Source organism: Peromyscus californicus, unplaced genomic scaffold (genome assembly GCF_007827085.1).
Source record: "Peromyscus californicus insignis strain IS unplaced genomic scaffold, ASM782708v3 Scaffold_15__1_contigs__length_86483966, whole genome shotgun sequence".
Lineage (NCBI taxonomy): Eukaryota > Metazoa > Chordata > Mammalia > Rodentia > Cricetidae > Peromyscus > Peromyscus californicus.
Genome location: NW_026294447.1, coordinates 60,972,553 through 60,997,615, shown reverse-complemented (window position 1 = coordinate 60,997,615; position 25,063 = coordinate 60,972,553). Strand labels below are relative to the sequence as shown.

At 44.6% G+C, this 25,063-nt stretch overlaps 1 protein-coding gene across 6 annotated transcripts in view; it reads right to left on the bottom strand.

The window, feature by feature from the left end:
- Positions 1-3,441: 3,441 nt before the first annotated feature.
- Mark3 (microtubule affinity regulating kinase 3) overlaps positions 3,442-25,063 on the bottom strand; it is a 96,611-nt gene continuing 74,989 nt past the window's right edge. For 2 of the 6 annotated variants that reach the window (XM_052739069.1, XM_052739067.1), the window contains exons 14-19: positions 21,735-21,838; positions 14,492-14,650; positions 13,570-13,827; positions 7,755-7,781; positions 6,262-6,306; positions 3,442-4,394 (exon numbers count right to left, since the gene is read on the bottom strand). In XM_052739069.1, coding sequence (XP_052595029.1) covers positions 4,049-4,394; positions 6,262-6,306; positions 7,755-7,781; positions 13,570-13,827; positions 14,492-14,650; positions 21,735-21,838 — 939 coding nt within the window. In that variant the 3' untranslated portion in view covers positions 3,442-4,048. The remainder of the gene's footprint in view (positions 4,395-6,261; positions 6,307-7,754; positions 7,782-13,569; positions 13,828-14,491; positions 14,651-21,734; positions 21,839-25,063) is intronic. The other 4 variants (XM_052739072.1, XM_052739070.1, XM_052739068.1 and 1 more) reach the window with 3 other exon arrangements.

Sequence of the window (25,063 nt, the reverse complement as noted above, 5' to 3'; positions counted from 1 at the left end):
CACACCTTTAATCCCAGCACTGGAGAGGCAGAGGCAGGTGGGTCTGAGTGAGAGGTCAGCCTGGTCTACAGAGTGAGTTCCAGGACAGCCAAGGCTATAAAGAGAGAGTTTGGGGTGGGGGATGCTAAAGAATACAGTGTTTTTCCAGACATGGTGGTACACTCTCTAACAAGAGCTCAAGATCAGCCCAGGTTACATGAGACACTCTCTGAAAGGAAAAAAAATCAAAGGAGTTTACACACCAGACTGTCAGATCTACCAAGGCGCAAACACCAATCTAGGCCACTCTGTCTAGTCACTATTACCCAGCCAGCCAGCCACCCTCTTTGTGGCCTGGACAAGGTCCTATTCTCAACAGCTGACTTGAAGAGCAGTACTGTCAGCAGTAGGATTCCTGAACTGGTGTACTTAGACGACTTACTAAGGCACTGACCATCGGAGGACTGAGAGTACAAACATGCACCACCCCACCTGGCTCTAACTCATTTTCCGCAAAAGTGCTGACCTCCCGGTAAAATGCATTTTGAAACGGTCCTGCTTCAGAATGGTACTCGCTCTCCCTGGGCCTTCTCACACCTGAGCTCCTCTCCTACATCAACCAGAGGGGAGAAACTTGGCACCTTCGCATGAACTGGTTGTGTGCTTCCCTGCAAAGTACTTTTTAAATTCATACCCCCCCCCCCCCCCCCCCCCCCCCCCCCGCACCATGTTAAACTAAAACAGAATCTCATGTAGCTTAAGCTGCCCTTGAATTCCTGACACTTGCCTCCAACTCCAAGTGCTGGGATTACATGTGTGTTCCACCACAGTGAGCTAATGATCCGAGTGGTGCCCTACATGCTGGCCTCAGACTTCTGCAGTGGGCCAGCATTTCCAGAGACGAAAGAGGTCCTAGGAGCCTGGCACATGTTCCTATGGTAGGAAAGTTAGCTTATTAACCCTGTTCTCAGGACTACACCGCCTCCCAGGCTCCCTAACTAACTTGAGATACTCCCAGGAAATAGACAAGAAAAAAAAAGTATGTGGCACTGTCTAGGTCTGTGAAACAACTTTTAATATTAGTGCTTTATTTTGGACTTTGAAGAAAGGATACAGTCTCCATTTGTGATGTTAGAGTTTCTGTGTTTTGACCTAAAATGTTGCCACTAAAATCAACATCAATTTTAGTAAGGCTTCTTGTTGGGCAGTGGTACTGCACCTTTGATTCCTTCACGAGAGGCAGAGGCAGGAGGATCTAAACAAGGCCAGCCTGGTCTACGGAGTGAATTCCAGGACAGGCAGGGCTACACAGAGAAAACCTATTTAAAAAAACAAAAAAATAAAGAAACAGATTAGTAAGCCTTCAAAATACAACCAGTTCAGGAATACAGTGACTGTTGGTCCTTTAGAGACAGTTATTCATTTGATCCATAACATTAAAATGCAGCCAAACAGCAACAGAACACAGCCCAGCAGAGTGCCTGCATTCACACAGAAGGTGCTGTTCTCCTCAGGGCACATGGCAGACCTCTAGCACTCCACAGGCGTTGAGAATACAGCCATGGAAAAGCAGTTCACACGAGCCATCTCCTTTTCCGTTGCTTCAGTTCTGGCTGGCTTCTAGGTAGAGCAGGCTGGCCTCAGTTTGCAGAGATCTACCCGCCTCTGCCTCCTGAGTGCCGAGATGAAAGTTGTGTGCCACCACACAAGCATGAGCCCTATTTGACAGGGCAGGTACTGTGTGGGGGCCATGCCCTGATTGGGTTTCTAGGGCAGGGTTCTTCGAGATAGGGTCTCCCTAGGTAGTCCTGGCTGTCAAGGACTTTGCTATCAGAGACCAGCCTATTTTGGTCCCAAGTGCTTTGATGGAAGGCATGTCATCATACCCAGTTTAGGGAAGATTCATGGAGTAACAGCTGGTCAAGACCCTTAAAGAACAACTCAGAAGCTCTGCCTGGAGGAGGGAAGTGCGGTTTATAAAGATACAGTGGCCAAGAGCACCAGTGTGCACAGTCTGCACATGTAGCTCAAGAACCCCCCCCTCCCGTGTACCTGGACGGCAGCCATTCTGTCTTGGTGGGCCCTGGGATCCTTTACGTTTTAAAGGGACATGAACACAGCTGGCGGCACCTCGAGAGGCTGGCAGTCTCGAGAGGCCCTGAATCCAGGGTGAGCGGTTCCCCTGCAGTCACAGCAGACTTGCTGCCAGGGGCCTTCCCTACTCTACTGCTGCCTGCCTGGCCACTTCTCCTGACCTCTCAACACCGTCAGGATGGCCTTTCGGCTCTACTCAGTTTTTGTCCTCGTCCACCTCCTGAAGGTCCCTGGGTCCCTCCAACCTCACTGAGTCACCTGCTTCCTTCCAACCTGCTCCCCCGGCATTCTTCCTCCCCCGAGCTTCCTGCATTTCAGTTCACAGCGGCCTCCACTGCACAGACCAGAAACTGTCATCTCTGCCTTTCCGTTCTCACCCCAGATCAATCAAGCTGCCTTACTCAGTGTTCCCAGAGTCCATCAAGAGCCCCCCTACAAGTTGGCCATACTGTCTGAAGGCCTCTGCTGGGCTTTCTTGTCTTCCCGCTCTCTCCCCTTCCGATGGATTCCAAAAACAGCTCTCAGAGATGGCTGACAACCCAAGCAGGCTGGCTGGGAACCCGCAGCTCTCAGGGAAAGCAGCTACCTCAAGGCCGAGTGGCCGTCCTCATCACATCTCCACTCTTTTGCAGGCCTTGGGAACCTGTGTCCTCTGGAGCTCCTAAGCTGCTCTGCAATGTACTTCACCTTATTTCTCACCATATCCCATTCCAAGTCCTCACTTCTTTTTAACAGATAGTCACATGTAAATGTGTGTATGTGTATGTGTGTAATATGCATGTGAGTGTAAGTGCCCCAGAAGACCCTAAGTGCTAGTTTCACTATCAGTCAGCTACTAGATATGGATGCTGGAAATTAAACCCTGGATCTCATCAAACGTAGTATGTGCTCCTAACCGCTCAGCAATTGCTCCAGCTCCTAAGTTCCCACTTCGTGTTTGTTGACTGACTGGTGGAATGTTGTAAGGAGACAGGGATGCTTAACCATGATGTCTTGTACAAGAGTGCCTTGACCACAGCAGACAAGACAAGAAACAGCCATGACTTAATCTGCCTTAATCACAGGGAGAGAGAGGAATATCGGGTACCGCATGGAAAAAGCCCACTCAGTGATGGCAAGGGCCTGGTGTTTCATTATGGGAGTGCATGGTCCCCAAGGACTAAGCAGCTACCACCCCCTCCTAGCGACCAGGAGGGCTGGCAGAAAGGATGCTCCTCAGCTAAAATGCTGGGGTCTATGCAGAGTACTCAACACTCTGCTTCCCACATGTCCTCTGCCTTTATTCAACCCGATGGTGGAGGCAAGCAGCATGCCTCAGGACTACCTTAGACTGAGGCTTCAACACAGCATTAGGAGACAGTGCAAGAGTTTACTGAGAAAAAGTGAATTTTTAATTATCTTGTGAATCTACTTAGAAAAACACACACAAGCAATGTTCACAACTATAAATTTAAACCTTTTGCACTAAAAAACAAAACAAAACCCAAAAAAACACAAACAAACACAAAACCACAGGCATGAACTGTAAACCTGTATTAATTATCAACTAGTCTTAAGGTTAATTCTTAGCAGTAATTCAGTATTTTCCTTCTTGGCAATTGTAATGTTTTAGCACCAAATGATCTCCCACAGAGGTACTAGTAATGCTGGCTGCCAGTGTAAGGAGATGTTTCCAATGCAGTGCTTCCCACACACACCGTCCACTCACACCACACACAGGAGTCACGGGCAGATGGTGCGACACTCTGACTCCAAGGGCAATGGACACAAGACAGAGGCACGGGGTCACAGACTTTAATGTAGTGCATTCGTAGAAAAGGCCAGCCTCCGCTCCCAGGCGCGCTCTCGTCCTCAGACTTTAATGTCATGATTTAGAAGATGCAGACGTTATTGCCTAAATATTACTCTATACATTTCCATCAGTGTTCTGGAAAACACCTTAAATTGCTACTTAATTTACACCATAATTACTGGGTTACAGCTTTAGCTCATTGGCAATTTTGGAAGCAATATTTTTGAAAGCTATGGATGTCCCTGATATCCGTTTAAATCGGACCCCATTCAGAGACAGTCTTGGCAGCTTACAGACTTCCATTTCCCACTGCACCAGGTTCTCCGCGTGCCCGTCGCCATGGACACAGAAGAGCAGGAAGCGCTCCCTCTGCTCATAGTCGCAGTTATTGGCGTCCAGCACTTTGCGGATCTCCCGCATCATATCACTGGGGTCCATGGAACTAGTGGTTTTCATGCTCCAGGTGAAGCGCAGTGAACGAGGTTTTGCCTCTTTGTTTTCATCCTTTTGTTCCGAAGATACATTGCGACTGAAATGCACAGGGGCAGGGTGATTTTTAATTGCACTGGAAAAAGACTCTTTTCCACCTTAGCTAACTGATTATCAACTCCTTCAGCACATATGAAAACTGAACCCAAGTACCTCACAATTACTGAGGTAATTACTTATATCCCCAATCTCTAAAGGTAAATACTGCACACAAAAGTCTGCCTGGCTGGAAACTGTCCAGGAGCCACCTGCACTGGACATCCTTTGAAATATCAGGCAGAGCAGGGCCAGAGCCCACTACTGCACAGAGGTGAGTGCTGACAGCAACCTCCTGCTTGTTCACCCACAGCTTGTTAGTGCAGTTATGCTTGTCACATGTACACAAACATCAGTGCTCCAAGGCTGACTCAGTATCCCAGTTTCGTACACGGTTCCTCAGCTAGCTGCTGAGTGCACACCTAGGCCAGCCCTTCTGTCCTCAGCATCTCCCTTGTTGTTTCTCTATTTTGTTAAAATCCCAGTTTCATAGTTGAAAATATCCAGGTCATGCTCCTGTGGTACCAGCCACTCAGGAGGCTGAGTGGATCCCAGGAGCCCAGGAGCTTGAGGTGAGCCTGAGTAACAGGGAGGCTCACCTCACAACAGGCAAAACCAAACACTACAAATACCACAACTCAGACGATCTAATCTTAATGAAACAGACAGAAAAATGAAATGCTACAGCTCACTTGTCTGTGGAGAACTGAAATGACTGGTCTGTATGAGGTGAGCACTCAAAGCCAGGCTAAATAGCTACGTTAGACAGGCTGCAGGTTACAAAGGCAAGCACAAGCTTGGCAACACTTTTGGGATCAGGAAACCTTAGGTGAGGAGGCAGAGACAGCACACAAACTGTGGGCAGTCTGTTGGAGAGTCACAGGAAGGAAGGGCGAGGCAGGGCAGACCAGGAGGACTGGCCACATACAACCCAGTTAATTCAATGGAACCAGCAGTAGAGGTTTTGTGGGTGTGCTTCTTTTGTGAAGATGGGGTCTCATGAGGCTCAGACTGCCCTGACCTCCTGGTCCTCCTGCTATAGAGCAAGTCCCAAGTACTAGGACCACAGGTGTGTGCTACCATGCTCGCACAGAGGCAGGAAAGTGCAGAATGCAGTCAAGACCCACCCCAGAGCATGGACCCACCACACTAGGTCAGAATGGCATAGACAAAAACCACTGGCCCTTACAGAGCGCTTGCATGGCAAACCTTGTCCTGCTCCATACCAGGAAGTAGGTTCCATCATTACCTTCCTGTTGTGGATGGGGCAATACATATGGAAAGGCAGAGCCTGCTCTAAGCTGGGACAGGCCTGGGAAGGGACTGCCTAGAGCTCACTCCAAGTCTACCTGGAAAGGGCAGCTTACACAGTGCTCAGAGCCTCACAGGGACAGAGGGTCAAGCAGCAGGTGCCAATGAAGATTTCCCCTTGGAACAGTAGCATCATCAGAACTTGCACTGGAAAGCACAGTAGGAGTCCTACCACTACAGAGATGGAATCCTGAGCCTACCTGTGATTCCATTTCACACAAGGAGAGCTACATCATTTTAAAAGAAAATACCGTCTCAGCCCTCCCAACCTTATTCAAGGCATCAAGAGACAAATGTGAAGCCTGGCTGAGGAGGCTCAGGAAGGGTCTCACGGCACACCAGTGCCCTCTTGTGGCTGCTGGCATGCAAAGCAGTCTCCTAGGTCCAGCAAGTAGAGCCAGCAGCCTCAAGAACATTCTAGAACCAGAACCTTGACACAGCCCCAACCAGGCCCACTGCACTTAAACGAATAACCAGAAAACGGCATTGATCATCTCTGTCACAACAATGAGGTAGGTAAGTACTTAGAAAATATTTGAAGTAAAAAGCATTTCCCTCACCTTGAGCCCTCATATCTCCCGTTCCTCTCATATTCAGTTGGAAGTCTCAATGAACAGAACGTAGAAGCAAAGGAAAGTGGGAAAGAGAAAAGAAATCTTACATACTGGTCCACAGCCCCACGTTCATCAACACAAACATTGTACAATGAATTAAGCCTAGGCATGGCAGTTACCACGGAACTAATTCAAACTCCTCCTCCAGCTGACCGTTGATGACGTAGTCTCCAGAGGACAAAGCTTGTAAAAGGGCAAGCTGTGCATCCACATCAGTTCTCTTCCTGCTGTGCCCATCATGGATCTGACTAGCGCTGTTCTGTTCTGTGTTCTATCACCACGCCACACAGTATAGTTTCCATTTAAAAGAAATGCGGTTATCAGTGGACCTCTATACTCAAATATAACAAATCTGTCCTGAAAATTTGCTATTTTGGAAGATCACCATCATCATCATGGAGTGGCACTGGCAGCAAAAAGGAAGCCTACTTCTCCACTCTTTAAGAGATCATGTTTCATAAACACCAAAGTGCAGCCTGGCCTTCCTGGGAGGCAGGCGCAGGCAGGAACTTAAAACAACAAAAACAGGGTCTCTCTATGGAGCCCTGGCTGTCCCAGAATCCAGTATGTAGACCACGCTGGCCTTGGAGCTCAGAGGTCTGCCTGCCTCTGCCTCCCTGGTGATGTTAAGGCATGCACCACCTTGGCTAGGCAGCAACCTTAATAGCAGTGTTTCTGCCTTGTACGTGCACATCCTGAGGACATCAATATTTTTGATTTATCAACACCAAAACTATTAACCCAACTGGACCCCACTTCACATCATGCTCTAGTAAACAAAGACACATGCTTTCTTCACTGGGATGTGGCTTTTAGACAGAATACTATTTGCTCCTCAATTCTCCAAAAACATAAGACATTTCTGCTGTGAAGTTGCTCACATCTGAGTTTCTACTCACATCTGAGTTTCTACTCACATCTGAGTTTCTAAAGGAGGATTTTTTTGGATTGTCTCCAACCCCAGCGTCATCAGCCACCTTGTCATTTGCCAGCTCCATTTCAGCACAGCAAAAGTGATGACTAACACAACCACCACTTACCTTCGACGCGCTTCAGGCTACACCATTAATTGTACATACACTTGATTACTGCACATCCCATTCTTGAACAGGAGCATGCTAAGTGCTATTAGTACCAAGACAGAATTATCTGGATGCTAAATCATTCTACTGAAGAAAGAGAGTGCACAGGGCATGCACATGTTGAGTGGGTGCTATAGTTCCTTTAATATGCCAAACAGAGTTAATCTATTTCTTTCCAGTTTCCTTTCAAAGATATGAGAATTTAGTTCTTAGCAGAAAGTTTAGTTTTAAAGAAAAGAAAACAACAACAACAACAAAAAACCAGGACCAAAAAGCCAAACCTGATGTTAATTGCAGGAGCCATTTGGGGAGGGTGGGGTGAGGATTGAAAAGTATATATACATATATAAATCCTACCTTTTGATAAACCTGAATGACATGTTTCTAAAAGAAATTAAGCCAAAAAAAAATTAACAAAAAAGACTTGTACAAATTAAACAGAAAATCTAATTAATTATAGAAAGAATAGGAAAACAAAAAACAAACCAAACACCATGGCTCCTCTTCTGGCCAATAATCAATAAAAGCAACATTTGTTGAAAAAGTAAAATTATTATAAACACTTAAATTTTGAGTATGTGGTCTTTTAATTTGAAACATAAAAACATGTTTATCCATAATAATTAAATTCATTTAAAAAATTCTTAAGATAAAATTCAGTCTTAAAAAAATTATCATGATCATTATGATGTTATTATTAATATAAGGCCTTCCTGTATATATCAAAGGCTGGTCTTGCATTTGCAACCTGCTTCTACCTGAGATTACAGACCTGCCACCATGCTGCAAATTGAATGTCTTAAAGAAATAACATGTACTTTGTTGTACTTGTAATAAATATCATTTCTCAGACTCCTATAGACTATCTTATGAGCAGAACTCTTTCTTGACTTCTGCTACATAAACACAAAAGACCTAATTATAAGCCATTTAGACATTAAGAGGATCATCACTGAGCTATGTGTGATGGCATAATCCTACAATCTAGCATGGGAAGATAGAGGCAGGAGTGCAGTAAACCTGAGGCCAGGCAGGTCTATAAAATCAGTTCCAGAGTTAGTGCTATATAGCAAGATCCTGTATTAAAGGGGGTGGGGCTGATAATGATGCTTGGTAATGGTAAAGTGTTTGCCCAGCATGCATGACAGGGCATATCCTTAATCCCAACACTCTGGAGGTCCTGGAGACTGGAGGGTCAGAAGCTCAAGGTCATCCTTGGCTACCTAGTGAGTTTAAAACCAGTCTGGGCTCCATGAAACCCTGTCTCAAAAACAACAACAAAATCAAACCAAAACAATAGTAACAAATTTAGGAAGACACATGGGCTGTGTGGAACAGTCTGACAAGATCTTCCACACAGTAAGCACCTCTGGGCAAGTGTAGGCAAGAAAAGTCCATTGTGTAATAGATACCACAGACACACATATGCACCAAATAACATTTTTGGATTTTCCCTCTCTAATTTGGGATTAACTTTGTATTGCTTTTAGGGAAGTCCAAACTCTTGACCTTGTCCATGCCACTGCCATCTGTAACTGTGTTGGGCTCCATTCACAGCTATCCCATAGTGCATGCAGCCTGTGAACCACGGCTGGACACTTGCTTAGACGAACTAGATAGTGTCTAACTATTAGAGACAACTGCTATCCACATCACACAGAGCAAACAACGGTACACAGCAGGATAAATACTGTATGGAAGACTGTGCATGTAAAATATTTTAATTAGATACTACCTATAGATATATGTTCGAAATATTATTTCAAAATGATTATTAATCTCCACCTTCCTCTCCCAATACTGGGGCCTTGTTGAGTTTTATCACTAAACTACATGCCTACTCAAGGCCTTTTTTAAAAATCAATCTCTCTCTCTGTCTGTCTATCTATCTGTTTATGTTTTGCCTGCATGTATGTGTGATAGTGTTGGATCCCTTGAACTGGAATTACAGAGAGCTGTGAGTGGCCATGAGGGTGCTGGGAATTGAACCTGGGTCCTCTGGAAGAGCAGCCAGTGTTCTTAACCACCGAGTCTTCTCTCAAGCTCAACAACAACGTCTTTTAAAAATTATTTATGTATGCACCTACAATAGAAGGCCTAGACTATCTAAGTCTACCACATGTACATAGGCCCAAGGAGGCCAGAAGTAGATGGGTCCTGTAGAATCAGGGTAGCAGATAGTCATCAGCAGATGTGTGGGTGCTGGAAATGGAACACAGGTTTTCTAAAAGAGCAGTAAATGCTCAACCATTGAGCTGTCTCTTCAGCCCCTCACAAAGAAAGTTATTGTTAAATAATACATACATACTTTTCTTAATTTTTCTTCCCTCAAACCTTTTTTAAATATCCAAATAAGGTAGAGGGAAGGGAAGACACAGTGAAGAGTTGTACTATGCTTGGGATCTTGTGGACCAACATCTGAGGTGCAGAAACATATGTCTGGGCTGGAGTTTATACTGCCTGTAGTGTTGAGCAGATTTACTTGTTTTATTTATTCATTTATTTAGTTACTTAGTCATTCATTCATTCATTCATTCATTCATTCATTCATTCATTCATTCATTCATTCATTCATTCATTCATGTTTGGTGCCTGTCCTGGATCTCGCTCTGTAGACCAGGCTGGCCTCGAACTGACAGAAATCCACCTGGCTCTGCCTTCTGAGTGCTGGGATTAAAGGCTGCGTCAACACCGCTCGGCTATTTGTTTATTTTTAAGCGTGTGTGTGTGTGTGTGTGTGTGTGTGTGTGTGTGTGTGTGTGTCCTGTTGTTTACAAGATCACTATGGCCGGGCGGTGGTGGCGCATGCCTTTAATCCCAGCACTCAGGAGGCAGAGGCAGGCGGATCTCTGTGAGTTCGAGGCCAGCCTGGGCTACCAAGTGAGTTCCAGGACAGGCGCAAAGCTACACAGAGAAACCCTGTCTCGAAAAACCAAAAAAAAAAAAAAAAAAAAAACAAGATCACTATGGTACTCTTAACCACTGAGTTATCTCTGGGGTTGGGAATTCTGCGTGTGGAGTTCCTAAAGCTCTCCAAAGCTGCAGGCTGGATGGTCATACTTAGCCACCTTGACTCTCCCTCATGGTATCAAAGTGTCAACATCATGGCCTTTCAGGCATTACAATTTTAGCTTGAGAATTATTGTCCAGAGGAAGATAAAGAATTAACTGTAGTGAAGGACTGTTTTTAAAAGGTTTATTTATTTATGTATATGAGTGCTCTGTCTGCATGTTACACTTGTATGCCAGAAGAGCCAGCATGTGGTTGCTGGAAATTGAACTCAGGACCTCTGGAAGAGCAGCCAGTGCTCTTGGCTCAAAATCTAGCCCCTATATTTTAGTTATTATTATTGGCTTTTTTTTTTTTTTTCATTTTTCAAGACAGGGTTTCGAAACCTTGTGAAGCCCTGGCTGTCAAGGAATTCACTCCATAAACCAGATTGCAGAATGGTCTTGGGATCAGAGATCTGCCTGTCTCTGCCTCCTGAGTGCAGGGATTTAAAAAAAAAAAGAAAAAAAATCCCAGCACTTGGAGGCAGAGGCAGGCAGATCTCTATGAGTTCAAGGGCCAACCTGGGCTACAGAGCAAGTTCTAGGACAGCCAGGCTATATAGAGAAACCCTGCCTAGAAAAACAAATAAACAAACAAACAATCCTGCCTCAAATAAAAAGTAAACAATAAAAAGCCAGGAGTGGGGTGGTTGGTGAGATTGCCTGGTGGTCAGAACACTAATGCTCTTGCAGAAAGTTTGACTCCTGGCACCCACAAGGGAGCTCACAACTATCTGCATCAGGTTTCAGGAGGTCCAATGCCTTCTTTCTGACTTCTATGGGTGTCAGACACACACAGAGATACATGCAGGCAGAACATTCATACACATAAAATAAAATTTAGGGGCTGGAGAGATGGCTGGGTAGTTAAGAGCACTGTCTGTTCTTCCACAGGTCCTGAGTTTACTTCCCCGCACCCATATGGTGGCTCACAACCGTCTATAATGGGATCTGATAACCTCTTCTGGCAGGCAGGGGGTACTTGCAAACAATAATAAATTTTTTTTTAAATCTTAAAAAAAAAACCAAACCCAAACTATTAGACATATCTATAAATTATAAAAATGATGATCTATATTTTGTTTAAACAAGAAACCTTAATATAATTTCTGTTCAAACCCTGTATGACATGAACTAAGTATAACTAGAAAATGAACCTGGGGAGCAGCACAGGCTCTATAGCCAGGCAGATTTGGCTCAGATACATTTCCGGTGTAGGATATAAAATTGTGCCTAATCTTTCTGAACCTCATCTTCATTCTTCTACAGAATGGGGAACATGTCCATGTATAGAACAGACCATGGGGATGAAATATAAGGTGGAGAGAAGACTAGGAAACAGACTATTCATATAGCTATGTACTCACTGTACATGTAGAAATATGTGTGGATTACTTATAGATACCACTCATAAAATGTGTATGATACAGATGCTCACATATTATACAAATATGTATGTACGTAGAAAATAATTATATAGGGGGGCTGGAGAGACGGCTTGGTGGTAAAGAGCACTGCTGCTCTTCCAGAGGATGCAGGTTCAATTCCCAGCACCCACAGAGCAGCTCACACCTGTCTGTAACTCCTGTTCCAGGGATCCGACACCCTCACACCAACATATATGCAGTCAAAACACCAATGCACATAAAGTACAAATGAATAAATTATTAGAAACTATACAGTCAGATGTGACCTTGAATACGTTAATCCCTCTAGTACTCGGGAGGCAGAGGCAGATGCAGGTGGATCTCCGTGAGTTTGAGGCCAGACTGGTTTGCATAGCAAATTCCAGGTCAGGGATACACAGAGATATTGTCTCAAAAACCAAAATGAGAGCCATAGATTGCTCAGTGGTTAACAGCACTTGCTCTAGCAGAGGACTTGGGTTTGATTCCCAGAACCTACATGATGGCTCACAACCGTCCAGAACTCCAGTTCCCAGGAATTTGACACCTTCTTCTGTCCTCCTCGGGCAGCAGGCATGCATGTGGTGGTGCACAGACACACATTTGAGCAAAACACTCATACCCATAAAACAAAATAAATAAATCTACAAGAACAAGACAAAATCTAAAACAACAAAAAACCCAAACCAAACATATTACATATGCAAATATCTACCTGGTTAACTTATCACAAAATAAGCCTTCAAATGACAGTTAACTTTTTCCTTTAAAGACATTTTATGTGTCTGTGTCTGACATCCATACGTATGATGTGCCTGTTAGGCTTGTGTGACAAGTGCCATCTCAACAATCCAGTTTTTGCCGCCCCACCCCCCGCCCCAATCTATGCTATTTTGTTTTTCATTTCTTTCGTTTTTCAGGACAGGGCTTCTCTGTGTATGTAGCCCTAGCTGTCCCAGAACTTGCTCTGTAGACCAGGCTGGCCTCCAATTCAGAGACCTGCCTGCCTCTGTCTCCTGAGTGTTGGGATTAAACTAAAAGAGCAGCAAATGCTCTTAAAACCGGGTTTTTACTGAACCTAGAAAAAGTGTAGTGGAAAGTAAGCCTCAGTGATTGTCTTGTCTCTGCCCACCACAGCAGTCGTCTGTGGCTTTTTATGTAGGTTCTGGTCCTCACTGCTTGTTTAGGAAGCACTCTTACTGCGCCACCTCTACAGCCCCCACCTACACGATGGGATTTTCAGTCAATGATAGTCTTACATAATCAGAAAGCACAAAGGAGACAAATACACAGAAGGACTTCCATGACGCTCCAGAGTCAATTACAGGCTGGTGAGGTAGCTCAGTAGGTCAGGTACTTGGTATCAAGCCAACATGGAAGAGACAGATGTTTGCTTCATGTTTAGACACAATCACAGTGGGAGTGTTTTTCTTCATGTCTGCTAAGCTGAAATAGATATGTCATGTGGACAGATGTGTGAACAATACAAACAATAATTAAAGAATGATAATTCTACCCCAGCGCTAGACAACTTTTAGTATTGTGAAAAGATGCTGAGTTCTGTAATTCTACTTTAAAGCTTTCAAATCTAAAGTTGGACACATATGAGGCTAAGGGGAAGAATGGAAAGGATTCAGGCAGCAGCTTCACCAATTAGGAAAGACTTTTTCTCTTTGTATTTGCTTCAACAGAACCAGCAGCACATTGACACTTACCTCCTTGTGAGTTTTGAAGTTAATTTACTAAAAAGATTAGTGGAACCTCGGCTTCGAGTCTGGGACAGTGGTGTGGCTTCGTGGGACAAGCTGGGTGAGGCAGGTGGGCCATTATACGTTGCGGTTCTCCGCTCCCGAGGTTGGCCGTGGAAAGTGCTACGGCTGGCCGTGCCTCTTGGGAAGCGAATCCGATCTGGGGTGGTCGCACTGCTAATACTGTGGGTAGAAGCAACTGGAGTTCTCTGATCTGGAATAGTGCTAGGAAAGCAGAAAAAGAGACATCTTTGTTCCCAAAATCATAACAAATGAAAATTTATAAGCACAATATTCCTTACATACAGTGAAGTAAATCAGCCACTGTGAATCAAGATCCAAGGGATACTTTATAACAGGACTTAGGGGCAAAAGGTAAGCTCAGAGGGAAGGTTATCAAAGGAACAGGACAAGAGACAAAGCTCAAAAGGTTTAGGAACACCGTATATGTACATTTCAAGGACAAGATTAACGTAGGGTAGAGAATGGCTAACTCACATTTTCCCCCTCTACTTCCCTTTCAAGCTGCTTACACACAGAGAACTGTGCCAAAAGGAAAGAAAGTCTTGCATGTGAAAAGGAACAGGCAACCAAAAAGTTTCTAGAAGCACACAGATGGCATAAATGTAAAATCCTACAAGCCGAAAGCAAGTTGGGGTGGGGATTTCTTATACCCTCTGTAGTATGCCAAGGCATGAAGACAGGCAAATACACAGACAGACACAGACAACACTGACACAGTGAGACAGGATGTGCTGAACTAAAACTACATGGAGGAAGAACATCTTGTGGACAACTGTAACAAAGTCTTGAACCATAAAATCCACAGCACAAAATTAAGCAGCAGTGGGTACACATTAGCTTCACAAGGAATGTGCATTTTTCTTACATAGCCTTGAAGTTATCTCCTTCACTGTCTATTGGAGGTAACATCATCTTGGGGTGCCCAGAGGCTGACATGGACATCGACTTCTGATGTCTCAGCCGACAGGTAGATGTGGCACAGAGTGAGGCAGGGCTAGCTGCATAAGCGAACACTTCTGTCAGGCTGGGAGAGGGTTTGGGTTCAGGCAGAGGCAGAAACAACAGTGTGATGGAACAGTGACCAAAGAGCAGCCTGCTGTCTAATGCACACACCTTCTCCCCAGACCCCTGCAGACCTCCAGAGATTAAGAATCTCTTTACCTTGTTTGGGGATTTGGGCCAATTGCTGGCCCTTAACTGCTTTTGCAAACAGCAGGGTTTTTTTTTTTTTTTTTTTTTTTTACCCCTGAGACAGGGTTTCTCTGTGTAACAGTCCTGGCTGTCCTGGATCTCACTTTTGTTTTGTTTTGTTTTTCCTTTTTTGTTTTCTTTTCTCGAGCTGAGGACCGAACCCAGGGCCCTGTGCTTGCTAGGCAAGCGCTCTACCACTGAGCTAAATCCCTAATCCCTGGATCTCACTTTGTAGACCAGGCTGGCCTTGAACTCACTGAGATCCACCTGCCTCTGCCTCCCAAGTGCTGGGATTAAAGGCATGTGCCACTACCGCCCAGCTGCAAACAGGAGTTTTAAAAGTTTATTATCTTAGCCAGGTGGTGGTGAAGCATGCCTTTAATCCCAGCACTCGGGAGGCAGAGCCAGGAGGATCTCTGTGAGTTCGAGGCCAGCCTGGGCTACAGAGTGAGTTCCAGGAAAGGCACAAAGCTACACAGAGAAACCCTGTCTCGAAAAACAAAAAAAAACAAAACAAAAAGTTCATTATCTTAAAGAAAATAACAGTTTGCATGTTTGAATACTTCTATATGTGCCCTACAAGCTCTGCATAAAATAAAACACATCCTAAAGATGTCTCTATAGGGCTGGAGAGATGGCTCAGAGGTTAAGAGCACTGGCTGTTCTGCCAGAGGTCTTGAGTTCAATTCCCAGCAACTACATGGTGGCTCACAACCATCTGTGATGAGATCTGGCTCCCTCTTCTAACGTGAAGGGATACATGCAAGCAGAACACTGTATACATAATAAATAAATAAATCTTAAAAAAATGATGTCTCTATATAAATTTAGGGGGTAAAATGAATGTAGCACAAGTACATAGTACCTTTCACCTGTTCCCTTTTAAATGAATGACTGAAATCATGAGCATAGAAACTTACCCATCAGAGTATCCTATGTCATTTGAACAACAGAGTTTAGAACCTTCCCACTCAGAAGACATTTGCTCCCTTCTTAGCAAGATGGGAAAAATCAGCATATGGGCTATTTACGGCAAGAGTATCTTAGTGACTTAATGTCTTCAGCGTTACCTTGCACAACGGACTCAGACAAACTCACTCACATGGAGCAGTACCCTAGGACCTGTTTCCTCTTTCCACCTATAATGGGTTCTAGGGGTCAAACTCCAGTCATGAGGTCTGTATGGCAAACGACAAAGGCTTTTCACCTGCTAAGTTGTCTGTCTCATTGGCCCATCTCTTGTACTCTGTTCAAATCCAGACAGTGGTCAATACATTTGATTGGTCTGCCTAGGAGCTGACAATTTTTACCAAACTGGGAGCTAGGGTCAACATGTGAATGAACAGACCAAGAACAGAAAAAGCAGGAGCTGCTTGACTTCTCTGGAGAACATAAGTGGTCTTAAAGACTTGGAGAAGGAAAAGGGCTTGGGTGTAGACAAGAGACTGTTCTGTTGTTTTTTTTTCCCCCCCGAGACAGGGTTTCTCTGTGTAGCTTTGTGCCTTTCCTGGAACTCACTCTGTAGCCCAGGCTGGCCTCGAACTCACAGAGATCCGCCTGGCTCTGCCTCCCGAGTGCTGGGATTAAAGGTGTGTGCCACCATTGCCCCGGCTTGAGGACCAGAATTCTAACTAAAGCTTCAGGAGATCTAGTACCCTTTTCTAGAGTTTGCAGGCATATTCATTCAAACACACTCACGTGCACGCACGCATGCATGCACACTTTTAATATAACAAAAAAATAATTCAATAATTTTAATCAAATAGTTAATACTTAAAATATGAATTTTACTTTCCTTTAGCTAGGTCTTATACTTTGAGGAAGAATCAGTCAGTGTTGCAGAGTATCTGCACATGTTCTCTTCATGCCCCTGTACCTATAGGTCTTGCCTGGTCCTGTTGGATACCAAGCGACTTACTCAATCCTGAGGGAGTTTTGGGGTCCCACCTCAATGTTTCCCTATTGTTGGGGTAGGGAGGACAGCCTTACCCACCTCACCAGACTTAATTGTACTTTAGGGTTACTTAATAGGAAAAGATTTTCCAGCTAAGGTAGGAGCTTTCATCTCATTTGCTCCCTCCATGTGCCTCTCTCCAGACCGGTCAGCAGTGTTTCTCACGTACAGTGACTGAGACAGGGCCCTGCTCTCTCTCAAGTTCCAGAGGACATCAGGATCCACTACATTGTCCCCAACTCCAGAAGAATGAGGACTCACCACACAAGCTTTTCTCTTCCTAGTTCCCTCTTCTAATTAACTACTCAGCTAATTGTTACAGGATCACCATAGAGCCGGAGTCCAAGGACCATCAAGTATACCCAGGTAGTAAAGGAACCGTAACAATCAAAACGTATTTACACCCCAGACCCAAAAGCGCCTGGGCTCTGCAAAAACAGACTTTAATATAACCATCTATTACTGTTAAATGCTCTCAACAATTGATCACCTGTGTCTCTTGGCTGCTAAACGAACAAAGGAAACAGGTGCCTTAAAATAATCTCTGATAAAGCTTATCTCAGGTAAAAATTAAAAACATGTTCCAGGCCGGGCGGTGGTGGCGCACGCCTTTAATCCCAGCACTCGGGAGGCAGAGCCAGGTGGATCTCTGTGAGTTCGAGGCCAGCCTGGGCTACCAAGCGAGTCCCAGGAAAGGCGCAAAGCTACACAGAGAAACCCTGTCTCGAAAAACGAAAAAAAAAAAAAAACAAAAAAAACAAAAAAACAAACATGTTCCAATCTCTCTTCTCTCCTCCTCCTCCTCCTCCCTCCTCCCTCCCTCCCTCCCTCCCTGTCATTAACACTAACCAATATAAGCAGAGTACTAAACACTACAATGGTCACCAGCCCAAGAGTTTAATTTTCTCATGGCTGCTTCTTAATATGTTCAAAATTTCTCCGAGCTCCAGAGACCAGCTTGAATCCATCTGTACAAGTCAGATATACTTCAGTGTCCCAGACACAAGCAGCCAGAGTCCCAGGCCGAGAGGGATGATGGACAGGTCCAAGGCAGCAGACAACAGCCTACCATCCCAGGACGCCTGTCTACCTCAGGAGCCCCCTTACCCAACCCCCAAGAGTCAACCAACACCCACCAAGTCAGCTGGAAGCAGTTTTTCAGGAGAAGCGATGCCCCTATTCCTATTCACCCACTTTTTTATAGCAGGCAAAAAGTCTGGAATGTTAAGATTCTGCCCTCACTCCAGCTATATGACCGCACATGCGCAGTTCAGTAGCTAAGTAAGGGGTTTTACCTCATCAGCGTGCTGCATGACTGTGCAAGTGTGCACAGCGAGGTTACGCAATCAGCGCATTCATGGCGTAGCTCCATAAGCCCACCTGCGCATGTGCAGGGGCATCCTTACAAAGCTGGACACAGACTCCTCCCCTCTCTTCTGCTCCCTCCCCCTCCTCCACACATGCCTCTGACCTTTCCTCGCACAGTAACCAGTGCCGCTTATTTTTTAAAACCAACAATAACCCCCTAAAAGAGGCTATCTTCAGGAGAACACAGAAAGGAATGACTGCAAAGAAATTAAATAAGATAAAGACAAGCAGGGCATGCTGGCACATGCCTTTAATCCCATCACTTGAGAGGCAGGTGGATCTCTGGCCTAGAGTGAGTTCTTCCAGGACAACCAGGGCTATGTAGAGAAACCGTGTGTGTGTGTGTGTGTGTGTGTGTGTGTGTGTGTGTGTGTGTGTGTGTGCGTGTGTGTGTGTGTGTGAGAGAGAGAGAGAGAGAGAGAGAGAAAATTAAATACAGACATCTTTAAACTATTTTCAAAGACTGAATAGCGATTTAGAAAAAGTGAGCTGGTGAAGTAGAACAGTGTTAGAGATTAAGTGTGTGCACACATAGACAGCCATAAATACAGAGCAGAGGGGCTCTATACCTCAACCCTTATACAAGGTCTGACTAGGGTTTGTGCTCAACATGCTTCCTCCTGTTTATGCAGTTCAGGACCCCTGCCCAGAGAATGGCACCTCCCATACTTTAAAGTCCCAAAGGGATGTTTAGTAGTTTAACAACTAAGAAGGTTTTCAAAAACAAGGGCCATGAAACAACAGCTTCTGAGTCCTGTAGAAGGAATTCCCTAACAGAAATTCTAGGCTTTTCCGTTACCTTCTAAGTCACTTGTGATCTAGAAATCCTTGAAAAACTTGAGACTGGAACTGTGCTAAAAGAAAATCTACCCAAACCAGAGTACTATCAAGAATAAAGGCTGGCAAACGGGTAAGTGGATAAGGGTCTGATGACCTGAGTTTCACCCCCTGCACCTAGATGGGGGAAAGAGAAAGACTAATTGCTGAATGTTGTTCTCTGACATTTACATGTGTGTCCCCCCCCCCCCCCCTCTTTGGAAGACTCAATGAGGGGCTGTCTAGACCAGGCCTATGGGCATGCTTGTGGAAAACTGTCTTAATTCTATTAATTAATGTGGGAAACCCTGGATTTGCATCCTAAATTATATGAGTAGAGAGAGTGAGTTGAGCGCATTCATTCATCCTCTCTGCTCTTACCTGTGGATATGACCACTGTTGAAGCTCTGCCTTGCCAGCCCTGCAGGGATGAACTGGAACCTGGCTTTATGATCCAAATAACCCTGTCTCCCTTAAAGCTGCTTTCATCGGGTTACTTGATCTCAGTATTCTGGGGGCAAAGGACAGCTACTTACATAATGACTTCCAGGTTCTGAGACCTAGTTCAAAAAAGAACCAACAACAAAACTACAAACAAAACAAACACCTACCTATGCACAAAAACAAAAAACCCCACAAAGGACCAGGAATCAGAAAAATGTCAGAATATGGCTTTTTTTTGTTTTGTTTTTTTGTTTTTCAAGACAGGTTTTCTCCGTTTAGTTTTGGTGCCTTTCCTGGATCTCGCTCTGTAGCCCAGGCTGGCTTCAAACTCACAGAGATCCGCCTGGCTCTGCCTCCCAAGTGCTGGGATTAAAGGTGTGCGCCACCACCACCCGGCAGAATATGGTATTTTTAAAAATTCACTGATAAGGGTCTGGAGAGATGGCTCAGAAGAGCACTGGCTGCTCTTCCAGAGGACCAGGGTTCAAATCCCAGGACCCACATAGCAGCTCACAACTGTCTGTTAACTACAGTTCCAGGGGATCTGACACCGTTACACAGACATACATTCAAGCAAAACACCAATGCACATAAAATAAAAATTATTAAAAAAAAAAAATTCACAACCAGGTGGTGGTGGCGCATGCCTTTAATCCCAGCACTCGGGAGGCAGAGCCAGGCAGATCTCTGTGAGTTCAAGGCCAGCCTGGTCTATAGAGCGAGATTCAGGACAGGCACCAAAACTACACAGAGAAACCCTGTCTTGAAAAACTTTAAAGAAAAAAAAAACAGACAGAAATCAATTCAATAAAACAAACTAATGTCATAAGACACGTGTGGTGGTCCACACATCTGTAATAGCAGTACTTGAGGGTGGAGGCAGGGAAGATCAAGAGCTTCAAGCCTTAAGTAAAAAAGGATGACTACTATCACCCTAACTCAGTGCTTCTCACTGTTCTACTGTTGACTGAACCTCAGGGTTACACTTGCGCATACAGTGGGCAGCTCATCTATAACTGCAGTTCCAAGAGAGCCAATGACCTTTTCTGGTGTGCGTGCATGCTAAATATGACCAGACAGTGGTCAAGACTCAAGTCAGAGGACAGCAAAAGGTAACTTGAACTCATCTTGGAGTTCTCTGAGACTTACTCTGCTTTGTATCTCCTCACTCAGAATTTGGTTTATTTTATACAGAATATGCATTTAACTAAATCCCACCAACTAGATTTCTTTTCCCTTCCCCCACAAATCAATAGTACTTCATGGTTTCTAGATCAACCTAATCCCATTTTCTTTCTTTCTTTTGTTCTGAAACAGGGTTTTTCTGGGTATGTAGCCCTCTGAAACTAACTTGATCTGTAGACCAGGCTGGCTTGGATCTCAGAGATCCATGAGCCTGTCTCCGCCTCCCTAGTGCTGGAATTAAAGGCATGCCCAGATCCTTTTTTGTTGTTGTACAGGAGTTCACATTTAGATTTCCTGAGTTTCAGAAGACAACCAGATATATGTATGGTTGTTTTGCCTGCCTAATGCCTGTGGAAGTCAGAAGAGAAAATCAGACGCCTAGGACTGGAGTTCCAGATGGTTGTTGAGTCAGTCCCATGTGGGTGCTGGAAATCAAACATGGGTCCTCTGGAAGAGCAGACAGTGCTCTTTATCACAGAACCATCTCTCCAGCCCTCACTTTCTTATTTCATAACTCTGATATAATCTACTTACAGACACATGATGTTATTAGTGTTTCAAGTCATGCAGAAGATGGACTCTCCATGTTCCTACAGTCTCAAGAGCGTTTCTCTGAGGGGGAGACTATATTACTACTGGCCATCTGCACCTGGTGGCAAGACTGGCCTTGAACCTGGAGATGCGCCTGCCTCTGCCTCCAGAGTGCTAGGAATTAAAGACCTCTACCACCACCACCCAGCTTAAGTTATTATTATTGTTATCGTAGAGCTAGAAATGGAACCATGCACATTATTATGGCACTGTACCTAAACCCCAACTGAGACCCTGTTCCAAAGATGAACATACACAAAATCTCTTCCATTCCCCTACTCACCATTTTAAAAAACCATGGCATGCTAAGAGTCTTCCAGAAGAAACCTCACTGGTTCAACCTCAACTTTTCCTTGTCACACATAGCCAACCATAGGGATAGGTGCTCTGGACAAAGAGAAGAATCTGGAATCCCAATATTTTGCTAAAAATTAGCATTTAAAGTTTACTTACCTTTAAAGAATAACCAATAACCATTTGAATTTTGATTATAAAAGTGAGAAGTAACATACTACCACTTCTTTTGGGAGAAAACATTTTCTAGGTAAAAACCTCCTACCTGTTTTCTTTGCCGTTCTGAATGACTGAGTGTCTGTCCGTTGCAGATCTCTCACTGCACACGTAGGTGTTCCGTCGTGTCATTCCACCAGATGCTGTATTACTCTGCAAGAAGAGGGTGTACTTATCTTAGACTATTTGGTAAGCACAATTCAACAGGTGTAGCTAGAGTTTTCCTGCCTGGCCCACAGTCAGGACAAATCTCTCTCACCTGCCAGTCCCACAGCCTCTCAGACCCAACCAAGTAAACACAGAGACTTATATTGGTTACAAACTGTATGGCCGGGGCAGGCTTCTTGCTAACTGTTCTTACAGCTTAAATTAATCCATTTCTATTAATCTATACTTTGCCACGTGGCACATGGCTTACCGGCATCTTCACAAGCTGTTTGTCATTGTGGTGGCTGGCAGTGTCTCTCTGACTCAGCCTTCCACTTCCCAGCTTTATTCTCCTCCTTGTCCCGCCTATACTTCCTGCCTAGCCACTGGTCAGTCAGTGATTTATTTATTGACCAATCAGCAACACACTTGACATACAGACCATCCCACAGCAAACAGGAAAAAAATAATTGTTTATGCAAACAAAAAATTGGAAGAGGGCTGTTGTCTATGTGTTTGGGGGTGTGCATGTGCCTGAAGGTTGGAGGTTAGTATCTGCTAACTCTCTGGATCACTCTCTACTGAGTATCCTCCCTGAACTCAGAGCTCTCAGACTGAGGTTACACTACTTAGCCAGCTGGTCAAAGCGACAGCCTCTCTCTCTCTCTCTGCCTTTAGCGTACTGAGATCATAGGCAGGCGGCCATAACCATCTGGCTTTATTTGGGTGCTTGGGGTTCTGAACACTGGTACTCACACTTGAGCAGCAAGCATTTTACCCATTAAATCATCTCTCTAGACCTACACAATCATTCATAAACAAACAAATAAATAAAAACAACGTATGTGACTGTGTTTGTACAATGGTGTGTGAGTGTGAGTATGTGTGAGTGTGTGTGTGTGTGTGTGCCAGAAGAGGACAATGGATCTCCTGAAGCTAGAGTTATACGAGAGCTGCCGAATGTGGGTATTGGGAACTGAACTCTGGTCTTCTGCAAGAATAGAAAGCACTCTTAATTACTGAGCCATTGCTCCAGTCCCTTTTTAAAAAAGTCTTTAAATAAATCTAGTAATCCCAACGTTAGGGAGGCTGAGGCAGGAACATCATGAGTTTGAGTCCAGTCTGGATTACATATTAAGTCCTTGCTTAAAAAGATAGGAAAAAAAATTAATGCAGTATTTTAAGGATAAGGCTAATATATATGCAGAAATATATAATAATATACATGCAAATAAAATTAGAACACATTTCCATGAGGTTGGAATTTGACAACACACTAGCAGACAAAGTTAGCACAAGTATGAACAAGGATATAAAAAATTAATAAAAATGCAAAGGATGAACTGGAGAGATGGCTCAGCGATTAAGCACATCCCCTGGCTGCTCTTCCAAAGGACCTGAGTTCAATTCCCAGCATCTGCATGGTGGCTCTCAACTGTCTGTAACTCCAGCTCCAGGGATCTGATGCTCTTCAGGCACCATGAATGCATGTGGCACACAAACACAGAGGCAGACAAAAACAGTCATATACACTAAAAAGAAAAAGTACCAAGGATATTGCAAAAAGCGAAGGAACGCACAAAGACAGGAAATGCTTGCAAATCTTATGTCTGATCAGTGTCTAGTATTCAGAATATGTGGCAACAACTCTTACAACATAATCTCAGAATGACAAATTAAAAATGGGCAACCCAAGGTGTTATGAATTGTATAAAGAAGGCTCTGGCAGGTAGAGAGCCAAGGTGCCCTGTGGTGGGTGAGAGACAAAGAAGTCATGCAGACAGCGCTCAGTGAAGAGATTTAGTGGGGGAAGAGAGAAAGAGACGGGGGAGAGGGTACGCACACCTCGTGGGAGGAAGGGGAAGAAGGGAGGGGGGGGAGAAATGGGCGGAGTTTTCCCTTAAGGGCATAGGGTGGCGCCAAGGGGCAGGATCAGAATATTAACACAAGGGCCAGCAAGACAGCTCAGGCTCAGTTGGTGCTGTGTTTGCTCCCAAGATTGTCCACTTGAGTTTGACTCCTAGAATACACACAGTAGAAAACAAGAAGCAACTCCCTTGCTCATGTATGCAAGAGTGTATGCATACAGATACATATACAACATAAATATAATAAAAAGGTTTTTTTGTTGTTTTTTGAGACAAGGTTTCTCTGTGCAGCCCTGACAGTCCTGGAACTCCATTTGCAGACCAGGCTGGCCTCAAACTCAGAGATCTGCCTGCTGGGATTAAAGGCATGCAAAACTACTGCTCAGCAGGTTCCAAAACTCTTGAGGTTGAGGCAGGAGAATTATTCTGAGTTCAAGGCCACCCTGGGCTACATAGTGAGACCCCATAATGTTCCATCTCTAGGACCCTCACGTAGAAAGAGATTAACAACTTTATATAAAGTTGTTCCTTGACCTCCACAGGCATACTCTGGGATGTCTTCCACCTACAAATGAATAAAATGTAATTAAATAAACAAGGAAATGAATGGATACAATGGCTCAGTGGGTAAAGTTGCTGCTGCATAGAGTCTAAGGACCTGAGTTCAATCCCCATGTGGGCTCTTTTGTAACCCTGATACAAGCTACAGTAAGCTGGGTGGAAGAACTTCCATCAGAGAGACAGTTCTATAAGAAGTCTGTGTGGTCAGTGTCTTGATTGACATGGGAGGGGGTTTGGCTCATGATGGGCAGTGCCAACCCTGGGAATGAGGCGTCACTTCTCTCAGAGAGACAATCCTACAGCAAGTCTGTGGGGTCATTCTCTTGACTGATATGGGAGGGCTTGGCTCATGGTGGGTGGTACCAACCTTGGGAAGGCAGTCACCAGCATCTGCTTGAGTTTCTACCTAACTTCCCTCTGTGACAACCTCAGAGTTGTTAAAATGAAATAAACCAGTCAAGCAGTGGTGGTGCATGCCTCTAGTCCCAGCACTTGGAAGGCAGAAGCAGGCAGATCTTTGTGTTTGAGGCCTGCCTGATTTACAAAGTGAATTCCAGGACAGCCAGGGCTACACAGAGAAAGGTTGAAATAAACCCTTTCCTTCCCCTAAACTTCTGATCAGTGCTTTATCATAGCCATAGAAATCCTAACTAAACTGGGTGAAGGTGGTACACACCTTTAATCCCAGCACTCAGGGAGGCAGGGCCAGGTGAATCTCTTGAATTCAAGGCCAGTCTGGTCTACAGATCAGTTCCAGGACAGTCAGAGCTACACAGAGAGACCCGTCCCCTGACTTCCACGT